The following is a 15452-nucleotide window of genomic DNA, read 5'->3' as shown; positions in this document are numbered from 1 at the left end:
TTGCAGGGCGGTTTCACATGCTCATTGGTGAGCTGAAATACATCCCTTGCAGAGCTGCAGGCGATGATCTGCTGGGTGGTGTCTTGATTAGGGTATATGGTGCGCTTGCTATGTGTCTCAAACTTAATCTTGTTGGGCATTTCTTTGCTAGTTGCTAATCTGCTATCGCTCAAGATACATTGATAAGACAACAGAAATATTGGTAAGCTGGAGTTTAATGATCCCTGCCAGTTAAGAAGAATAGTTGGCTCGAATATAGGCAAGGGAAAACCCGAAATCAACCGAAAGTGTCATCAGAGTAAATACATATGATAGTCATCATGGTCATAATGATCCAGTCTCAATAGGTACATTGGTATACTCACTCCCAGCAAGACGACAGTCTCAGATACCCATCACATATCAGCCGAGAACAACGTCGGATCAAGCACAAACGGACTATGCGTCTGTTGCTGCTCCCAATCTGCCTCGCAAACAGTACAGTCAGGCCCCCAATTAAACTGGTCCCTCCATGCCCTCGCACCCGGTGCATTCCTCTGACTTGCCAACGGCGAGTCTGCTCTGCGCCTTCTCGACCGACTCCCCGACGAAGAACTACTACTCGATCCAGTCCGCGACGAGTTGAGATCCAGCGCAGGAGACGGCACACGATGTAAATCAAACCCCTTGGCCTTCGCAATGCGGCGGATTAAACTGTTTGCAATTTCGAACGCGCGGCAAGAGCTCTGATCGTCCTGCGCCATCCGCGAAATCCACCGGAGAGCCTTCTTGCATGCTTCGAGGATCGCGTCAAAGTCATGCTCTGGCGCTGGGCCCTGGCTGGGTCCCTGGCCCTGGCCTTGGTGCTGGCGCGCAGCGGACTGGTTTTGGTATTGGACGTTTGCAGGGCCGGACTTTGTGCGGATGGGGCCGATGGATAGTTGCATTAGGAGGACGGTGAGGGCTTGCATTATGAAGTGCAGGATGCACCACCAGGGCGTTTTGTGGAGGATCCAGTCTGTATCTGGTGTTTCGGGGAGGACAGCGATGAGGGCCACGGCGGAGTGAATGCACGTCTTTGCTGTGTCGTTGCCAAAGCGAGAGCGCGGAAAACGGATATTTGTGCCTGCCTTGACGTCGGGACGGGTAAGACACGGACGCGCGAGGATAATCTGGGAGCTGTAGAATTCCAGCGCGAGGCTAACTTGGCTCTTTGAGGTACGATCCACATCGAGTTTGCCGTCCTCGTTTGTAAACGCGAACGGCGGCTTGAGATTCGACAGCCAGGTGTACAGTTTTTCCTGGTGGCGCGGAATTTCGCTCTGGCCTGTTCCATTCTTGGCTGTCAGGCCATAAACAGCCAGAACAGCAGCATGCGTGATCAGGAAGAGGTCGACTAGAAGGAAAAAGTAAAGCGACTGGGTAGCAGGAAGCGATCGGAACCACTGTGTTCGCTCGTTGAGGTTCAGGTCATTTGCATGGACAGTCCACTGGAGCCGCTCTTCACGAACCTGTATACTTGCCAATAGGTTATGCAGCTTGGAACTATCAAACTGCCCTTCGTCGTATGGAATTGGTGGGTATAGAGACATGGAGCGGTAGTCGACGGATGACGCCCGGCCGGTCATGCTGGTCAGCAGGTGCTCGATGGAGAAGATTGACCACCAGATTTGGGTGCGAGTCTCCTTGGAAACGGGGTCGATGTCGTCGCTCGATGCGCGGAGGTTAAGGCCTAGAGCTATTGCCGAGCGCACGGCGCGGCCGTTTATTTGGTATGCCCTGGCGACAACTTAGAAACGAGTTTCGATGGCGTAAAGTTATAAACCTACCGATTGACCTGGCCCGAGGTGAGATAGTAGATGGCGAGGAGGAGGTCAACTTGAACCTGGTTCAGGTCCGGATGATTAATCTCAAGGTTGCGCGACGTGCTCAGGGCAATTGCCCTTGATAGGAAGATACGATCATCAACGTCCTTTCCCGCCACAGGGTCCGCAAGCTGATACCACTTGGACGCAGTGGCGAAAATCAGATTAAGAACAGCAAGCCATCGAGCAGGAGGTTCTGCTGGACCTTGATAAGCCTGGTTGAACTGGGACAGGAAAAGTGGCTTATGCAGCAGAGGAAATGACGGCGCTATCGCTTCGAAATAAATATTAACAAGATGAGCCGCCCACGATCTTGGCGGAAGGAGCGTTGGATCACCGGTGAAGTATGGCTCGGCGATCTGGATGTGATCGATGTGATAACTCATCGCGGTGATGGACTCCTCGATTGGGTCGTTTGCGCAATGTTTATTGTCAAGCTTGGTGGCTTCGGCCTCGAGTTTCTGCATCCAGGCGATTTCCGACTCTTTCCCAATATACCCCGCTGCTCGACTTGTAGAATCACGATTCGGGTCTTCGGCTAGGGTGTTGATTTCATTGAGGGACCCGACAGAGGATGAGGAGGAGGAGGTACTGCTGCTTCTGAATCGGGACTTTGATTTCGACCTCGAAGGGGGGACACTAACGACAGACTTGTATAGTCAGCTCATCTGCGCATTACCAAGTCAAAAATAATGGCAACTCACTGCAAAAGCATCCTTATAGCCCGGATTATCGCCTTGCATCTCATCCTCCAGGCTCTGTATAACCTGCCGGTCTGTCCCCGCTCTCGCCGGACGCTGTTCTCTGATGCTTGCCAGAATCTCATCAACCTTGGCCGCGTCGTTTCTGTCATAGGCATCAACGATCGCATCGAGCTGTTGCTGCACGGAAATGAGTTCCAGCTCTGCGCGTCTCTGGGCAAACTTCCGTCGTCGATCGAGCGTAGTTGCAAAGACGCACTCGGTGCCTAACTCGATACATTTGTCGCATGGTTGACTTCCACCGCACTGTACAGGTCAACTTACTAGGCATTCAAGACAATAGAAGAAGAAGCTTTTACCCTTGATTTCCTGGTTTTGCACGCCGTACAAGCCGTCGACCTCTTAGTACGCTTAGGAATAGGTAGGCTGGATCTAGGCGGCTCGGTCGGGAAGGGCTGGATAAACGGCAAAGTGGACGTCATATTTAATTAAACTAGCTTGAACGAGAATAATAAGAGCTTTGTATAGATATAGAATAATATAAAGAGTAGTGGATTAGAGGTTTGTGCTTTGGTTAGCTGGGGAATGTGCCTCTTTAGTGGAGATTCATAGGGGCGAAGTACGGCCATAAAAGAGGGCGCGTAGTGATGAGGTCAGAGGCTGCATTCCCCGCTTGCGTATGACTTCATGGCGTTGCACCAATCCGGGGTCTGTGCTTGTGTGAGTCCCTGTCTGGATGCCGTTCAAGGTGTCTGGGAGATTGGTAACTTGGAGCTTATATTCGCGAGCCCTAGATTTAATGTTTTCTGGCCGCGTAGATCTGGAGATGTTCCGGTTGGGTTCTGGGTGGTGTGCCGAAAAGATCCAGCCAATTAGGGCGCAGAGTGGGTGGTGTTTGGTCGAGAACTGACAGGAGCTTGTTTCCTTGGGTCTGATCTGCAATCACAATGGCATTGTTCCTTGCAACTCTATCCTCCTACCCACTTGTGCGTATACTCTGTATAATCGCGACTCTACAAGCCCAGATTCTGATGATAGCATGCCAAGACCAGCCCAACATAGCCAGACACCGTCGACTTTCCGCCGCCGCGGGGCCTTGGCACGGGGACCCTGGGGACCAGAGATTGAGGACCTTGGAGCCCTTCTTTGACTTTTATCTCTGGGCGGGAACCCCCCATTGCTCCAAATGTTCTGCGTCATGAAAATGCTGCTTCTTTGGTTCTTCCTGCTCACATGCCTCGCTGCCGCCGCCGAGAAATTGGTCCAAGTCTCGGCGCCAGAGTTCCAGGTCGATATCCATCTCGTCACCCTACCCTACCTGAAACCCCCAACTAACAATTCCCAGGAAATAACCCAAATAATTGTCTCAAACATCACTGAGATCACAAGTCCACCACTTAATCCCCGTCAAGAAATCGAGACTCTAAACTTACAACATCGACTCTCGCGCAGAACTGGAAAATGGAACGCCAGCCATCCGCGCCACCGGCTGCTTATGGCGCTTTATGGGTTCAGTCGGTATAAGCAACTCAATCTTGCAGAGACCAAGAAGTCGCGAGATATGTACAAGCATGTTCCCAAGGCCCAGAAAAATCTTGTGGAGAAGGTTATCGGGTATACCAAGAAACTTAATACCGTTGAGCATCTTTTTGAGGAGAATAATTTTCTTGCTGCGGATGTGCTTAGGGAGGGAATGGAGTACTATGGTATCAGTCAGGAAGAGTTAGACGCTTTCATCAAGGACATGGAGAAGGACAAGAAGAACCCCGACCGAACGAGTGTGGTCCAGGCAATGAAGCATTTTGTACGGGATTGGTCTGAAGAGGGGAGGTTTGAGAGAGAGGGTGCGTTCCGATGTATCCTAAGCAATCTGGAGGGTCTGGAACGATCAGATGAGAAGCCTCTTCGACTTTTGGCTCCTGGTGCTGGGGCGGGACGGTTGGGGTACGAGATTGATGCTTTGGGAGGTATGCTCTCCACCCACTACTCTCAGCTTGCGCTATATACTAAAAGCAAACAGGCTTTGAAGTAACCATAAACGAATGGTCCGCCTACATGAACCTCGTTCACCGCTACGCCGCACAAATCCCGACCTCAAACAGCATATCCTACCACCCCTACATAGACTGGTGGTCTCACCACGCAACAGCATCAGACATGCAGCGGTCCGTGATATTTCCCGACTGGACCCCCAGGACAATGCCATTAAATTCCAGCCTCGTGATGGTCGAAGGTGACTTCTCAACAGTCTTCCACGACACTAACTTCGAAACCTACGATATAATCGTAACGCTCTTCTTCATCGACACTGCGAGAAACCTAATGAGTTACCTTGAGACAATCCACAGACTTCTCAAATCCGGCGGGACATGGATTAATCTTGGCCCGTTGCTATATGGGACAGGACCGTGGTTGCAGTTATCCGTTGATGAGATTCTGAAAGTTAGTGAGGAACTAGGGTTCGTTTTTGCTGTTGATGGGGAGGAGGAGGGGGTCTGTGGATTTTTAACGCCGGGTGATGGGCTTGAGGGGAAGACGAGGAGTTTGTATGTGCCTTATGCGCAGAATGAAAGGGGGTTGAGTCGGAATGCTTATGATGCGCAGTTTTGGCGGGCTAGGAAGGTGTAGCTCTGCTAGACTCAAACCAATCGAGGATGAAACTTATAGACAATGAATACAAAAACGTCCGTTAGAAGACTAGCCATTGAATCATGCTTGAAAAGGAAAGTTCTCTCAACTCATGGTGATGAATTGATGAACCCCATTCTTGATAAAGGCATTATGCCAAACAAAAGACCTTTATCTTTGATATATCCGTCCCTATAAAGCATCGTACAGCACAAAAGTTGCCGGACATCCTGTACCGAACGTTCAAACAATCCACAACCGCAACGATGTCCAACCTCTCAGCAGCAACCGCCGTCCCAGTCTCCAAATGCCGCCCATTCTTCCTCCGAACAATGTGCGACACATGCAAAGAGCTGCAAAAGACCTGCGCCACAGACGATACCACGCACTACATCCCAACTCGCTCACTGCAGTACCCAGCAAGGACATACCCGATGGTCTTTGATCTGGTTACAGAGATGCAGATCGATATCAAGACCGTCGGCATTGCGCTGGGTAACCAGGTCCGTGTGGGATTAGAGACTTGGTTGCGCGCCGGGATAGTAAAGGGTAAGGAACGGCGATTCCACGTTTGCATTCGCGAAGTCAATGAGGTTGGGGTTGCGGATCAGGAAACTGATATTTGGATTCGGCATAGTCGTGATCTTGCAACTGAATCTGAGATGGTTCAGCCTAGGGTCGGGAATGCGGATAAGCCAGCTGGTCATAAGATCAGTATACTTGTTGACTTCCCACATGATTACTCACCCGCAATCAATATTCTCCCCCTTCTCCCCATGCAAATAGTCGACGCAAAGGCCGGTATTGATATCATTTTTCAAGATGGAGAACGATGGCTTGCACGCCCTGCTCTAGGTCCCGACAGGGGCAAGAGCCAAACTGGGGATAAGAGGGCTGATATACTCAGTCTCTATAGCGACCGTCAGCGGTATGACTCTTGCTACCATCGGCTTGAGTATTTCGCCGAGTTGGCGAAGGCAAATGGACAGTTTATGATCTGGTCTAATTTGCCGCTTTTCGAGGGGGGTGATGTTGGAGTTGCGAGAAGGGCTGGGGTGGATAACTTTGTTCGTGGATTTAAATAGGGCTGGCATGGATGGATTTTCTCTTGAAGTCTTCAAAATGTACACTTACCGATTGGTATAAAATGTATTCTTCTTTTCGTTTGGTCGTCGGTTGAGGGTACCTGTAGTCCTGTCTGGAGAGGCTGGCGCGATGTAAAATCCATATACAGACCCATTCAACAGAGAATATCACAAGTTCCGATAGTTAGATCGCCTCTATCTAGTCTAGTTCTCTCTACTCCTGGGGCAGACATTCAGCAGTTCGATTCATTCTCTGACGCCAGCCAGGAGCTGAAGTGGTATACTCCTCAGCCCCATCGAGCTACCTAGCGCGCTCTTGCGGAGCGAGGGAATCCAAATATCGGGAGGGTATGCTCCAGCAATTGTTTGCGGGGTGGTATGGGGGCCATACCTGCTCGGCATACGGTTGCCTGACAAGAATACAGTCATACGTAGCGTATGCATCACAATAACCACAAACTTGGCATAAGCTCAGCAAGGTCTTGGAAAGGTCAGCTTAGGCTGTGTCGACATCTCAGGTCAGACTACAGCCATTTGACTGGTATCCTCCAGCCGATGAGCATCTCTTCAAGGCTGTGTTTCTTTCTGTAGGGAGCATTTCGCTTTTGGAGGTCCAGTAAAAACGCATGTGAAGTGCTCAAGGAAGCGGACAATCCTCGTTCCGCAGTTCTCATTTGACTTCAGCTGCCTATTCGCTGTTCGGGGCAGGGTCTTGCCTCACCTCAGCAACGACGATCACCTCTAGAAACAACACCTAGACTTTTCACAATGGTTCAGGACAGTGGAAACAGTTGTCTAGTTATTTCTCCACCCCATCGGTGTGCAACTTCTGTGCGGGTGTCACATGCCTCAATGTTGCTTTTCCGATACATTGACTGGGGGAAAGTCGTCAATGTCTCCAAGACTCCCAGAGGATCTGCGTGGCTGAGCTCTTCACATCGCCTTGGCCTCTATTGATTGGAACCAAGATCTCGATCATGGACGGCCTGAATCCTGCGGCTGATGGATCATCCCGACGAACTGCCCTTTCCAGACCATTGCAACTTGGCGATCAGGGACCTTACTCTTCTTCATCCAGGCATCCAACATTTTCTATCCTGAAGACCATCTGAGGATTTGATAGGATATAGCCCGCAGATGTCGAGAGCGGCTATGTAATGCGTATGCGTATTCCCACCACGTGTACGCGGGTCGCACCATTTGCTTCCATCTGGGAGGTGGATCATGATGAGTCCCGCGTAAGCTTAGAGCAGCAACTGCGGAGATAGAAGTGCTGGCCTTGGATTGACAAAAACACTATGATACGAGCTCGAAATTGTTCTGAGTGCCAAAAACACATAAAGACCCCCCTCATCCCCCAGATTCCTCATCCCTTATCATCATCACACCATCCAGCAAAAACTACTTTACCAATCCTCAATCAAGCACTAAATCAATTACTAAAAATGCGCGTCATCGCTGTCTTTGCTACCCTCCTGGCCCTTGCCTGCGCCGCCCCCGGCGCCGTCGATATGGAAAAGAGACAGCAGGGTGAGAATTGCGTTGTATGTACCTCTTTTCGCTGTGCTTATGACTTGAAAGTATATGATTGAAGCTTATGGCTTATGTTAATGTCCAAATAGGAGGTCTTTGTTCCTGAGACCTGCGCTGACCGCGGCCTTGTCTACTGTGACGGTGCTGGCGCAATTCAGATTTGCTGCGTATGTTCCACCTTCTGTTTCGGCTCTTATGCTTTGCCTACTATGCACTCGGTATTCTTCTTGCTAATAATTTGCAGACTCGTTGCTACTAAGCGTTCTGCACGGATTCATGACTTTTGCTGCAATGGCTATGGCCAGGAAGGCTATTGGGGATGAACACAGAATACGGAGCGCACATATATGACATAAACACTCGCTAGCACATGGAACGTTCCATAAAATTATATGGCCATGAAATTTGCCTGAAGTCCTAAGAGTAGTACTGAGGTGATATCGTGATGGATGTAGGCTATCTGTTGTAAGATCTGCTGCTAGACTGGGTTGGCAATGAATGGCTTGAAGGCCGTTCGAGAATCATGTATTTCTTCTTTCATATGTGGTTGGAGCACTTAACATGGAAGGAGGATTTGAACTCTCTCTCTTCATCCTCATTATTTAGTTTGAAAGATCATTGTTCTAATCTTAGAATGAGGTTACATATGAGATTGAATGACAATCGGATTCTTTATGTGGTTCTACCACCTATAAACTAGGCCATTTGCAAAAGATCATGTTCGAACCTACAGGTCTCACAGATTCCCGTGCATATACGCTGCTTGCTCTACTGGCGTATACAAAACGTCAATCAGACCCCTCAACTTGGAGCTCGGCCCGCACAAGGGTTGGGTACATGGGAAATACACACCTGAAGCAGCCCTCTCTCCGTCCTCCAGCGCTATCTCGAACCGAAACCCGATGAACAGTTGTCACTAGAAGAAGCCTTCGGTGAATTGGATGCTATGGCCTATCAACCAATCACAGGCCATCCACACGACTCAGACAACGAGTACGACGACGAAGTAGAGATCTTCCTCTCCGGACTCCTAGTCCACATAGCACTACAAATCCCCTACGCACATCCCGCGCAGTATAAGCTTATAAGTCTTATCGAGCGGCTCGGACAAAGCGCTAACTTCAATGTGCCTAGTTACTCTGGTCTCCCGAGGATGGCGTTTTTGATGGAGGAGCTCGGCGATATTAGGCATGGTACGTATCACGTACCTTGATCGGACATGGCTCTTTCTCTCCTTTCTGCCCTGCATACCACTCAGGTGGCGACTTAGGATAGGATAAGCTAACCTTTTCTCCCAGACTGCTTCAACTTCGCGCGCGCCACACACTACGCCAAATACGCCATGAATTTATGCGGTTTCGTCTCCCGACTCAGAAAGGCTGGATTTGATAACTGCTGTTCGGACTTCGTCTGGGCGATGAGAGATCTCGAAGGTCTGGATGTTGTGGAGAGGCCTGCTGTGTTGAATGGCGGTATCATCCTCGCTTCTATCCCGGTTATCTATGCGGCCGAGTACCATTTTAAGAGGGTTGTGATGGAGCCTGAGGATGTGACGTCGCGTATCCGGCAGATCTACAGCCCTGGACCGCTATATCAGGGCTCGGTGCTCGGTATGGACCGCTGGGTGTTCTGGATAGAGAGGCTTAGTGAGCTTTTGAAACTTCCTGGTGTTTCTGAGAAGGCGCGTGAGAGGGGTCAGGAGGCTGTGAGTATTATGTTGGCACTGGTTACAATTGATAAGTCTGGGTAAGTAGGTACTGGGTACCTGTCCTCGCTGTCTTGTGGCTTGGGAATGCTTGGACTTTCCTTGTGGTTTTGTCGAACTTGTTTTGTTGTTTGGGTGTTTATTGCCTTGTTCTTGCCAAATACATCTTTGTCTAAAGGAATTGTGTGGAAATATCTAGTTCAAATAAGATTTAAAGCATGCTTGCTAACATTATTAGGTTTTTTTGAACTTGCGCGTTCTTGAATTCTACGCTAGCAGAAGTGACACAATTTTTGAATGCGGCAGATCGTCTTTGTCTAAGATTTTAACGATCTCATCTCTCAGCTGCTTCCAGTCCCTTTGGGCGTTTATATCGACACCCACGAGTATCGTTGGTGCGCAACGCCCCCGGTCGCCACCGTTACCGATATGGAAGCACTCAAGTGTAAAATTCCAGCGCTGCCGATTTGGTCAAGTATAGCACCGGCAAGAGCCATCCAGTATTGAGCGTCTAGATCGTTCGGAAAACATGGATAGATCTTCGGTCGCAGCCAAAAGTTCGAGGCGATGATTTCCACAGACACATCCTGGATATCTATGCTCCAGAGGTGACGATGAAGCTCCTGCGCTATGTCAATCCAGCTACATCCGCGCTTCTCGCGCGCTGCTCTAACCAAAAGCTGGTTATAGCTTCAATATCAGTACCACAGTCGTAAATCGACTGTCTCGCCTCGAAAATAATCTCTCTTGAGGGAAGACATTTCTCATCACAGATTTTGGTTAAACTCTCAGTCAGCTCGGATGACATGGGCTTATGGATCAGAGAATAGTGCCTATGTCCGTCCGGGACTTGCAAGTTCACACAAGGCAGTTCACAAAGGTGAGGTCCGCCGGCTCGAAGGTCAGTCTCTATGAACCCATTTGATCTGCGAAATGGTGGTCTGTCACTCGCGCAGCCGTATGATCTTAGAAATCGACCTCCTTCTCGTTAATCTGAGGCATAGCACAGCTCCGTCTGGAATGGTGGTACAACAGACGAGGCCGTCACAGTATCAGCCATGATGCTTCAATTTTTGACAATAGGCGGTTGTTATGGTGATACCTAGGGTGGTATCCACCCTTATGGGACATGGACAGTCGAACAGACAAAGTCGTGAAGACTATGAGAAGAGCGTCCGTGCGAGATGTCGACAGAAGATGAGAATGTCTGAATACTTACCAGGTTGAAGGATTAGGTTGGAAATGCTTCCCGCAATCTCGAATCTCAACAAGGCCGATCAGGTCCCAAAAAGGTATGCATTACTCGAACTGAACTATATTGATACCGCTCTTACATTTAACAAAAGCTGGAAGGGCTAACCTCTCCTTGTATGTGCGCGTCGGAGGAAATTCCTAGCCAACGATACAGCCCGGGTCACACGGAAGAGGCGTCCGGGAACGAGGAATTGAGCTCCTGGTCCTGAACTTTTCGCCTATCAAATTCGGTATAGGTATGCCGCTTCCCTTGAATTCAAAGGGAGTGAGAGGCGGGATAGGTATCCGCCACGTGAATTGTAGCCAGAAACGCCAAGTTACGCCGCGTCAGTGTCGAACCTTGGACACGGTACTAGGCGACAGCAAATACGTTTGTTCGATAAGTCATATGGATGTTCGCTCAAGCTACTTTCATTGCTAAGGGAATCTCACCAACTATGATGTGTTATGGTAGGAGAGGTTCATCATTGTTCCGGTGCTCTAGGCTAGAAGCCGTTGCGACCTCGATGAATATTGTCATTCTTCTTTGAAATACTCGCCATTTCAACAATTAGATGTATTATTCTAACCATTAGATGCGGATTGTAGATCTACTCAATAGCCAACTCCGAAGTAACAGGGTAAACCATCAGCCCATCCAAAGCCTCACACCCCTCGGCATTAATCGCATTCTCACCAACAACAATACTACCCGTCAACAACGGACTCCCCTCATCCTCAGGGCAATACCCGAACCCCTCAATCTCTCCATCAACAGTCAAATACCTACTTTCCTCATCGATCCCAAAAACCGGCCAGTTATACGGCTCGGGACGACTCGTGTCGTTGTAGAACGTGAACTTCAGCTCGCCGGCGGCGGGAAGAGCATCATCGGTGTACCCATTCGATGCTTTCAGAAAGCTAAACGGGTCAAGCACTATGAGGCGGTTATTTTCTGTGTTGATGTAGAACACGGCTGTTTGGGTATCCGGGTATGAACTAAAGTGCGCGAGAACTTCGGTTCCGAGGTCGCCGGTTTGTTTTACTTGGACGCCGCCGGTACGGCGGGTTCCGTTTATGGTCTTGAAGGCTTGGAGGTTGAAGAGGGAGCCTTCGACGTTGCAGTCGGCTTGTATTGTTAGGGATTTTGTGTGCGGTTGTTTTGCCTTGGGACTTACCGGCCGCGGCTGCCGCCACTGCGTGGAGGGCAGTGATTGATAATGCGAAAGATGTGAGCTTCATGATGGTAGCTATCAAGTTCAACTTGGTACAATGTGAGCTTAAGGTGAGATTTGGATGAGAATGATGTAACTCAGCTCTTGGATTGAACCCTGATTAAATAGCCCTACATCTCACGCCTCGCAAACGATAATGTCTCAGCTTTGATCCTTCAGCCCCCACGCTACAACAAACGCAATCAAAGTTCGTCATTGGCCGATTGTCACTTTGTCTTAATCTCATCTCTGGGAAGCCTCACTCAGTTGAGTTTCATCCGTCCGGTCAGTCGATCTCTTCCCCCTCCCGGATGCCCAGCGGGCTAAGCTCGCAAGACTGGTACCTGGTGATATGACGCCACCCGTAAGACCAGCTTACCAAAAGACAGCCCTGAACCCGGAGTTCCTGGGTGACTTAGTCCGCTGCATTGTCTGGCTTTTTTCGGTTTTGAAATTTTTGATTACATCCACGGGTGGCTTGGTTTCTTCTTCCGGCTGCGCAGGATTTTACCTCATCTGCTCCTCTGATTGGCAATACTTTGCCATGCTAAGTAGCTCGTCTGTCAAACTCTTAGTCAGCGGTCCATTAGGGACGAATTGACGTGATATTCATTCTTGCAGGCATTTAGATGCCTGAGTCGACACTCGCTGCGGACTATTTCGGACAGTAGGGACCGCTGAAAGCTTGTCAGGCACGGGCAGCGACAATGGTTAATTGCTAGATAGTCTACTAATCTCATGACTCGTATAGTGGCGCGAATGAGTACGATCATTATGTGGTCCTTATATTGAGCCCCTTGTACGCGTATGACAGACTCACGTGCTATCTGCGTGATCGTAGGCATCTCATACAAGCTTCACCTACCCAATAAAATGGCCAGACGCGTAACTTCCCTAGAAGCGTCTCGGACAAATTTTCGATTAACATCGCATGCAGGATTCAAACTATACCCAGATGCGGCAGCTTTTCGCGCTTGCCCGGCTTGACAAGCCAAGACAGTAGCTAAGACAACGCCAATCATACCAATGCGAGATATATTAGACTCGCGAGATAGAGTTCAAACCATACATATAAATGATTATTGGTCATATGAGTCACCAGTGCTACCGTACCCTTAGACTTTGCGAGCCCGTGGGACTGGGTTCCCCGTTCCAGACCAGCATTTATTTCATTTACCTAAAATCACCGCTGGATGAACTCGGAGTTCCGAAACATTGACATAAGCTGGAATAGTAGGTTTCAATAGTTAGGTGAATATCCATGATGACCTCGAGGGTTCTTCGCCAGCACCAGAGGTTGGCACTGGCACATGACATGGACAGCCCTAATGACCTCTGGCTGGACAGTCGACGAATGGCTTGGGCTCGCAATCAATCGCTTTCCTTTATTAGCAGTAAGAAGGTTTGTATCCATATAAGTGAAAGTCTATGCGTCTAGCCTTATTCAAGTCCTATCACGAGGAAAACAGTCAAACCACCCATGTATCCCCACTGAGCACCACCAACAAACGCCCAACAATGCTCTGCTCCCTTACTAGAAAGCAACTGATCAAACAAGCCCATTCTCCTCCTCTCCGTCTCCCCTCCAAAACAACCAAGCCAAAACAATGACCCCCTTCCCAGCAACAACCGTCCAAAGCGCCCCCACAGGCCCAATCTCACTCTTCGCCCAAAGCCCACCAAGAACAACTCCCAAAAGAAGACAAACAATCGCGCCTAACCTCTTCAGATCCTCAATTCCGCCCTTCCCACTTCCTCCTGCGGGGATAGGCAGAGATAATAGATCACAGTAGACGCTCGTCAACACCACGCTCGTAAGACTCTTTCTTTCAAGGACCCGACTACTCACTGCTTGCCCACTGCTTTGGAATGCAACAAGTGACAGAGGTAGAAGCGTATACCATCCAATCTCATTTTTCGAAGACGTCGAGCCCGAATGACCCATAACAACCCCCGCGGCAAGGGCAACAAGCCCCCCCTGCAAGGCAAATGCGACCGCCAAAACCCAACGCCGTCTCGACAGCCCGACAACGCGATAAAACACCGAAAAGCAAAAACACCCCAAGCAAAAACTCCCGATCGACGTCGCGGCCTTCACCCACCGCGTCTCGGAGCTCGGATCCGCGCCGATACTGCCGAGACCCAGGTAGACTGTGTTACCGGTTTGCATGCTTGCGAAGGAGCCCCAGAGGGAGATGGCGGCGCTGTCGAGGAGGCCGGTTAGGGTGTAGCTTAGGAGGAGGAGGAGGGATGTGTGAGAGGGGTTTATGGGGTTTTGGAGGTGGGATAGGGTGTGGATGAGGATGTTTAATTTGGGGCTTGGGTTTAGGGTTCTTGAAGATGGGGGGCCGAGGAGGGTTGTCGATTCGGTGGGGTTGTTTGGTGGGTGTCTCATTGTGGATTTGGATGATTGAATGGTTTGTAGGAGTAGTAAAGAGAGTTCTGAGTTGTAGCTTGATATTTGATTTTGAGGTTAAGTTTGAAAGTTGAAGCTTCCATCATTGACCCGAGCGCACGGTCAAGGCGACGTCATTGGTGGAGATGCTTAGATAATTTTGTGGGAGCCTAAATGAAAACAGTTGCAAGGCACACAAATAAATCAAGACCCTACTATACTCAGAATAATCAGAAGGAAGTCGAGTGCAACTGTTCTAGCGTTGCTTAACCGGCAACTAAGATGGCAAGTGAGACACCTAATGAAGCTTATGTGGCTAGACGAAGAGGACTAGACTTTAGTAGTGTCCGGGCTCCTAAACGATGATATCAAACAAGCACAGATACCCTACCACGGGTATAGCAGAAGTGGTAGACCATCCTGCAGCGAATGGAAGAGACTTTGTCTTCCTAGTCATGATAGGGTCTAGATCGTGAGTTATACTCTAAGGTAAGTGTCGCAAGGTTGGATGTGCCATGTAGATACATATACCAGGACCTAAACATTCGCTACTGCTGCTTCAGGGACACTCCATTTCCTCATCAATTAACGTAACTCCGCCGAGATTCCGCCGCTATTTAACTCTGTTCACGAACTTGATCCCTCGATTTCAGTGTTCAAACGATGCTTACTCCTTGGCGCAGTTGCCGAGCGAACTAGAGCTGCAAGGCTGAAGCTATGTTCAAGAACTGTAACGAATCAGGCAGCCTCACCCGAGAACAAAACAAGAAGTTCTTACTCACTCTATCTTGGCAAGTAGTTTCTATTGGCCATGATAGCAAGGCTCGGGGCGGAGTCAGCTGTGCATCTCTAGTATCTTAGAGGATTATTTGGTGTTTTGAGCGTGTGAGGGCACCAGTAAGATGTCAGCACGGGGTAGCCGGCTGTGGCGCGGGAACGAAAAAAAAGAAAAAGAAAAAAAAACAAGAGCTCCAGTGAGAACCGCGAATACTCGGGTGGAGATTTTGTTGAGCTGAATTCCAGTTATTATGGCAGTCGCCTGAAGTTTTCACGGTGAGGAGGGTCGAAAGAGAGAAAGTATTAAAGCCCGTCCAGGAAGATGTTTTTACTTTTA

At 49.4% G+C, this 15452-nt stretch overlaps 6 protein-coding genes across 6 annotated transcripts; 3 read left to right on the top strand and 3 right to left on the bottom strand.

The window, feature by feature from the left end:
• Positions 1–116: 116 nt before the first annotated feature.
• On the bottom strand, positions 117–3253 carry BDV14DRAFT_210523 (Zn(II)2Cys6 transcription factor). Its single transcript, XM_073775911.1, has 4 exons — positions 2905–3253; positions 2549–2851; positions 1809–2494; positions 117–1758 (listed from the first exon to the last, which is right to left on the bottom strand). The coding sequence occupies exons 1-4, from the start codon at positions 3025–3027 to the stop codon at positions 396–398; spliced, it is 2475 nt and encodes an 824-aa protein (XP_073632408.1). The 5' UTR covers positions 3028–3253; the 3' UTR covers positions 117–395.
• Positions 3254–3749: 496 nt separating this feature from the next.
• BDV14DRAFT_196256 (N2227-like protein-domain-containing protein) lies at positions 3750–5173 on the top strand (the record flags this gene model as incomplete). The annotated part of the gene is made up of 3 exons (XM_073772404.1): positions 3750–3833; positions 3891–4512; positions 4566–5173. 3 exons carry the CDS (start codon positions 3750–3752, stop codon positions 5171–5173), a joined length of 1314 nt encoding a protein of 437 aa, XP_073632407.1.
• A 266-nt stretch (positions 5174–5439) lies between these two features.
• On the top strand, positions 5440–6258 carry BDV14DRAFT_196255 (uncharacterized protein; the record flags this gene model as incomplete). Its single annotated transcript, XM_073772403.1, has 1 exon — positions 5440–6258. The coding sequence occupies one exon, from the start codon at positions 5440–5442 to the stop codon at positions 6256–6258; it is 819 nt and encodes a 272-aa protein (XP_073632406.1).
• Positions 6259–7703: 1445 nt separating this feature from the next.
• Positions 7704–9541, top strand: BDV14DRAFT_196254 (DUF3632 domain-containing protein; the record flags this gene model as incomplete). Its single annotated transcript, XM_073772402.1, has 4 exons — positions 7704–7802; positions 7881–7958; positions 8702–8984; positions 9090–9541. The coding sequence occupies 4 exons, from the start codon at positions 7704–7706 to the stop codon at positions 9539–9541; spliced, it is 912 nt and encodes a 303-aa protein (XP_073632405.1).
• A 1799-nt stretch (positions 9542–11340) lies between these two features.
• Positions 11341–11971, bottom strand: BDV14DRAFT_196253 (uncharacterized protein; the record flags this gene model as incomplete). The annotated part of the gene is made up of 2 exons (XM_073772401.1): positions 11341–11858; positions 11908–11971. 2 exons carry the CDS (start codon positions 11969–11971, stop codon positions 11341–11343), a joined length of 582 nt encoding a protein of 193 aa, XP_073632404.1.
• A 1294-nt stretch (positions 11972–13265) lies between these two features.
• Positions 13266–14518, bottom strand: BDV14DRAFT_165948 (YoaK family protein). The gene has a single exon (XM_073767400.1). It carries the CDS (start codon positions 14336–14338, stop codon positions 13493–13495), a length of 846 nt encoding a protein of 281 aa, XP_073632403.1. The 5' UTR covers positions 14339–14518; the 3' UTR covers positions 13266–13492.
• Positions 14519–15452: the final 934 nt, after the last annotated feature.

Source organism: Aspergillus stella-maris, assembly GCF_047715825.1.
Source record: "Aspergillus stella-maris strain CBS 113639 unplaced genomic scaffold BDV14scaffold_5, whole genome shotgun sequence".
Taxonomy (NCBI): domain Eukaryota; kingdom Fungi; phylum Ascomycota; class Eurotiomycetes; order Eurotiales; family Aspergillaceae; genus Aspergillus; species Aspergillus stella-maris.
The sequence above is the reverse complement of the archived record's forward strand: the minus strand, read 5'-3'. Positions and strand labels throughout refer to the sequence as shown.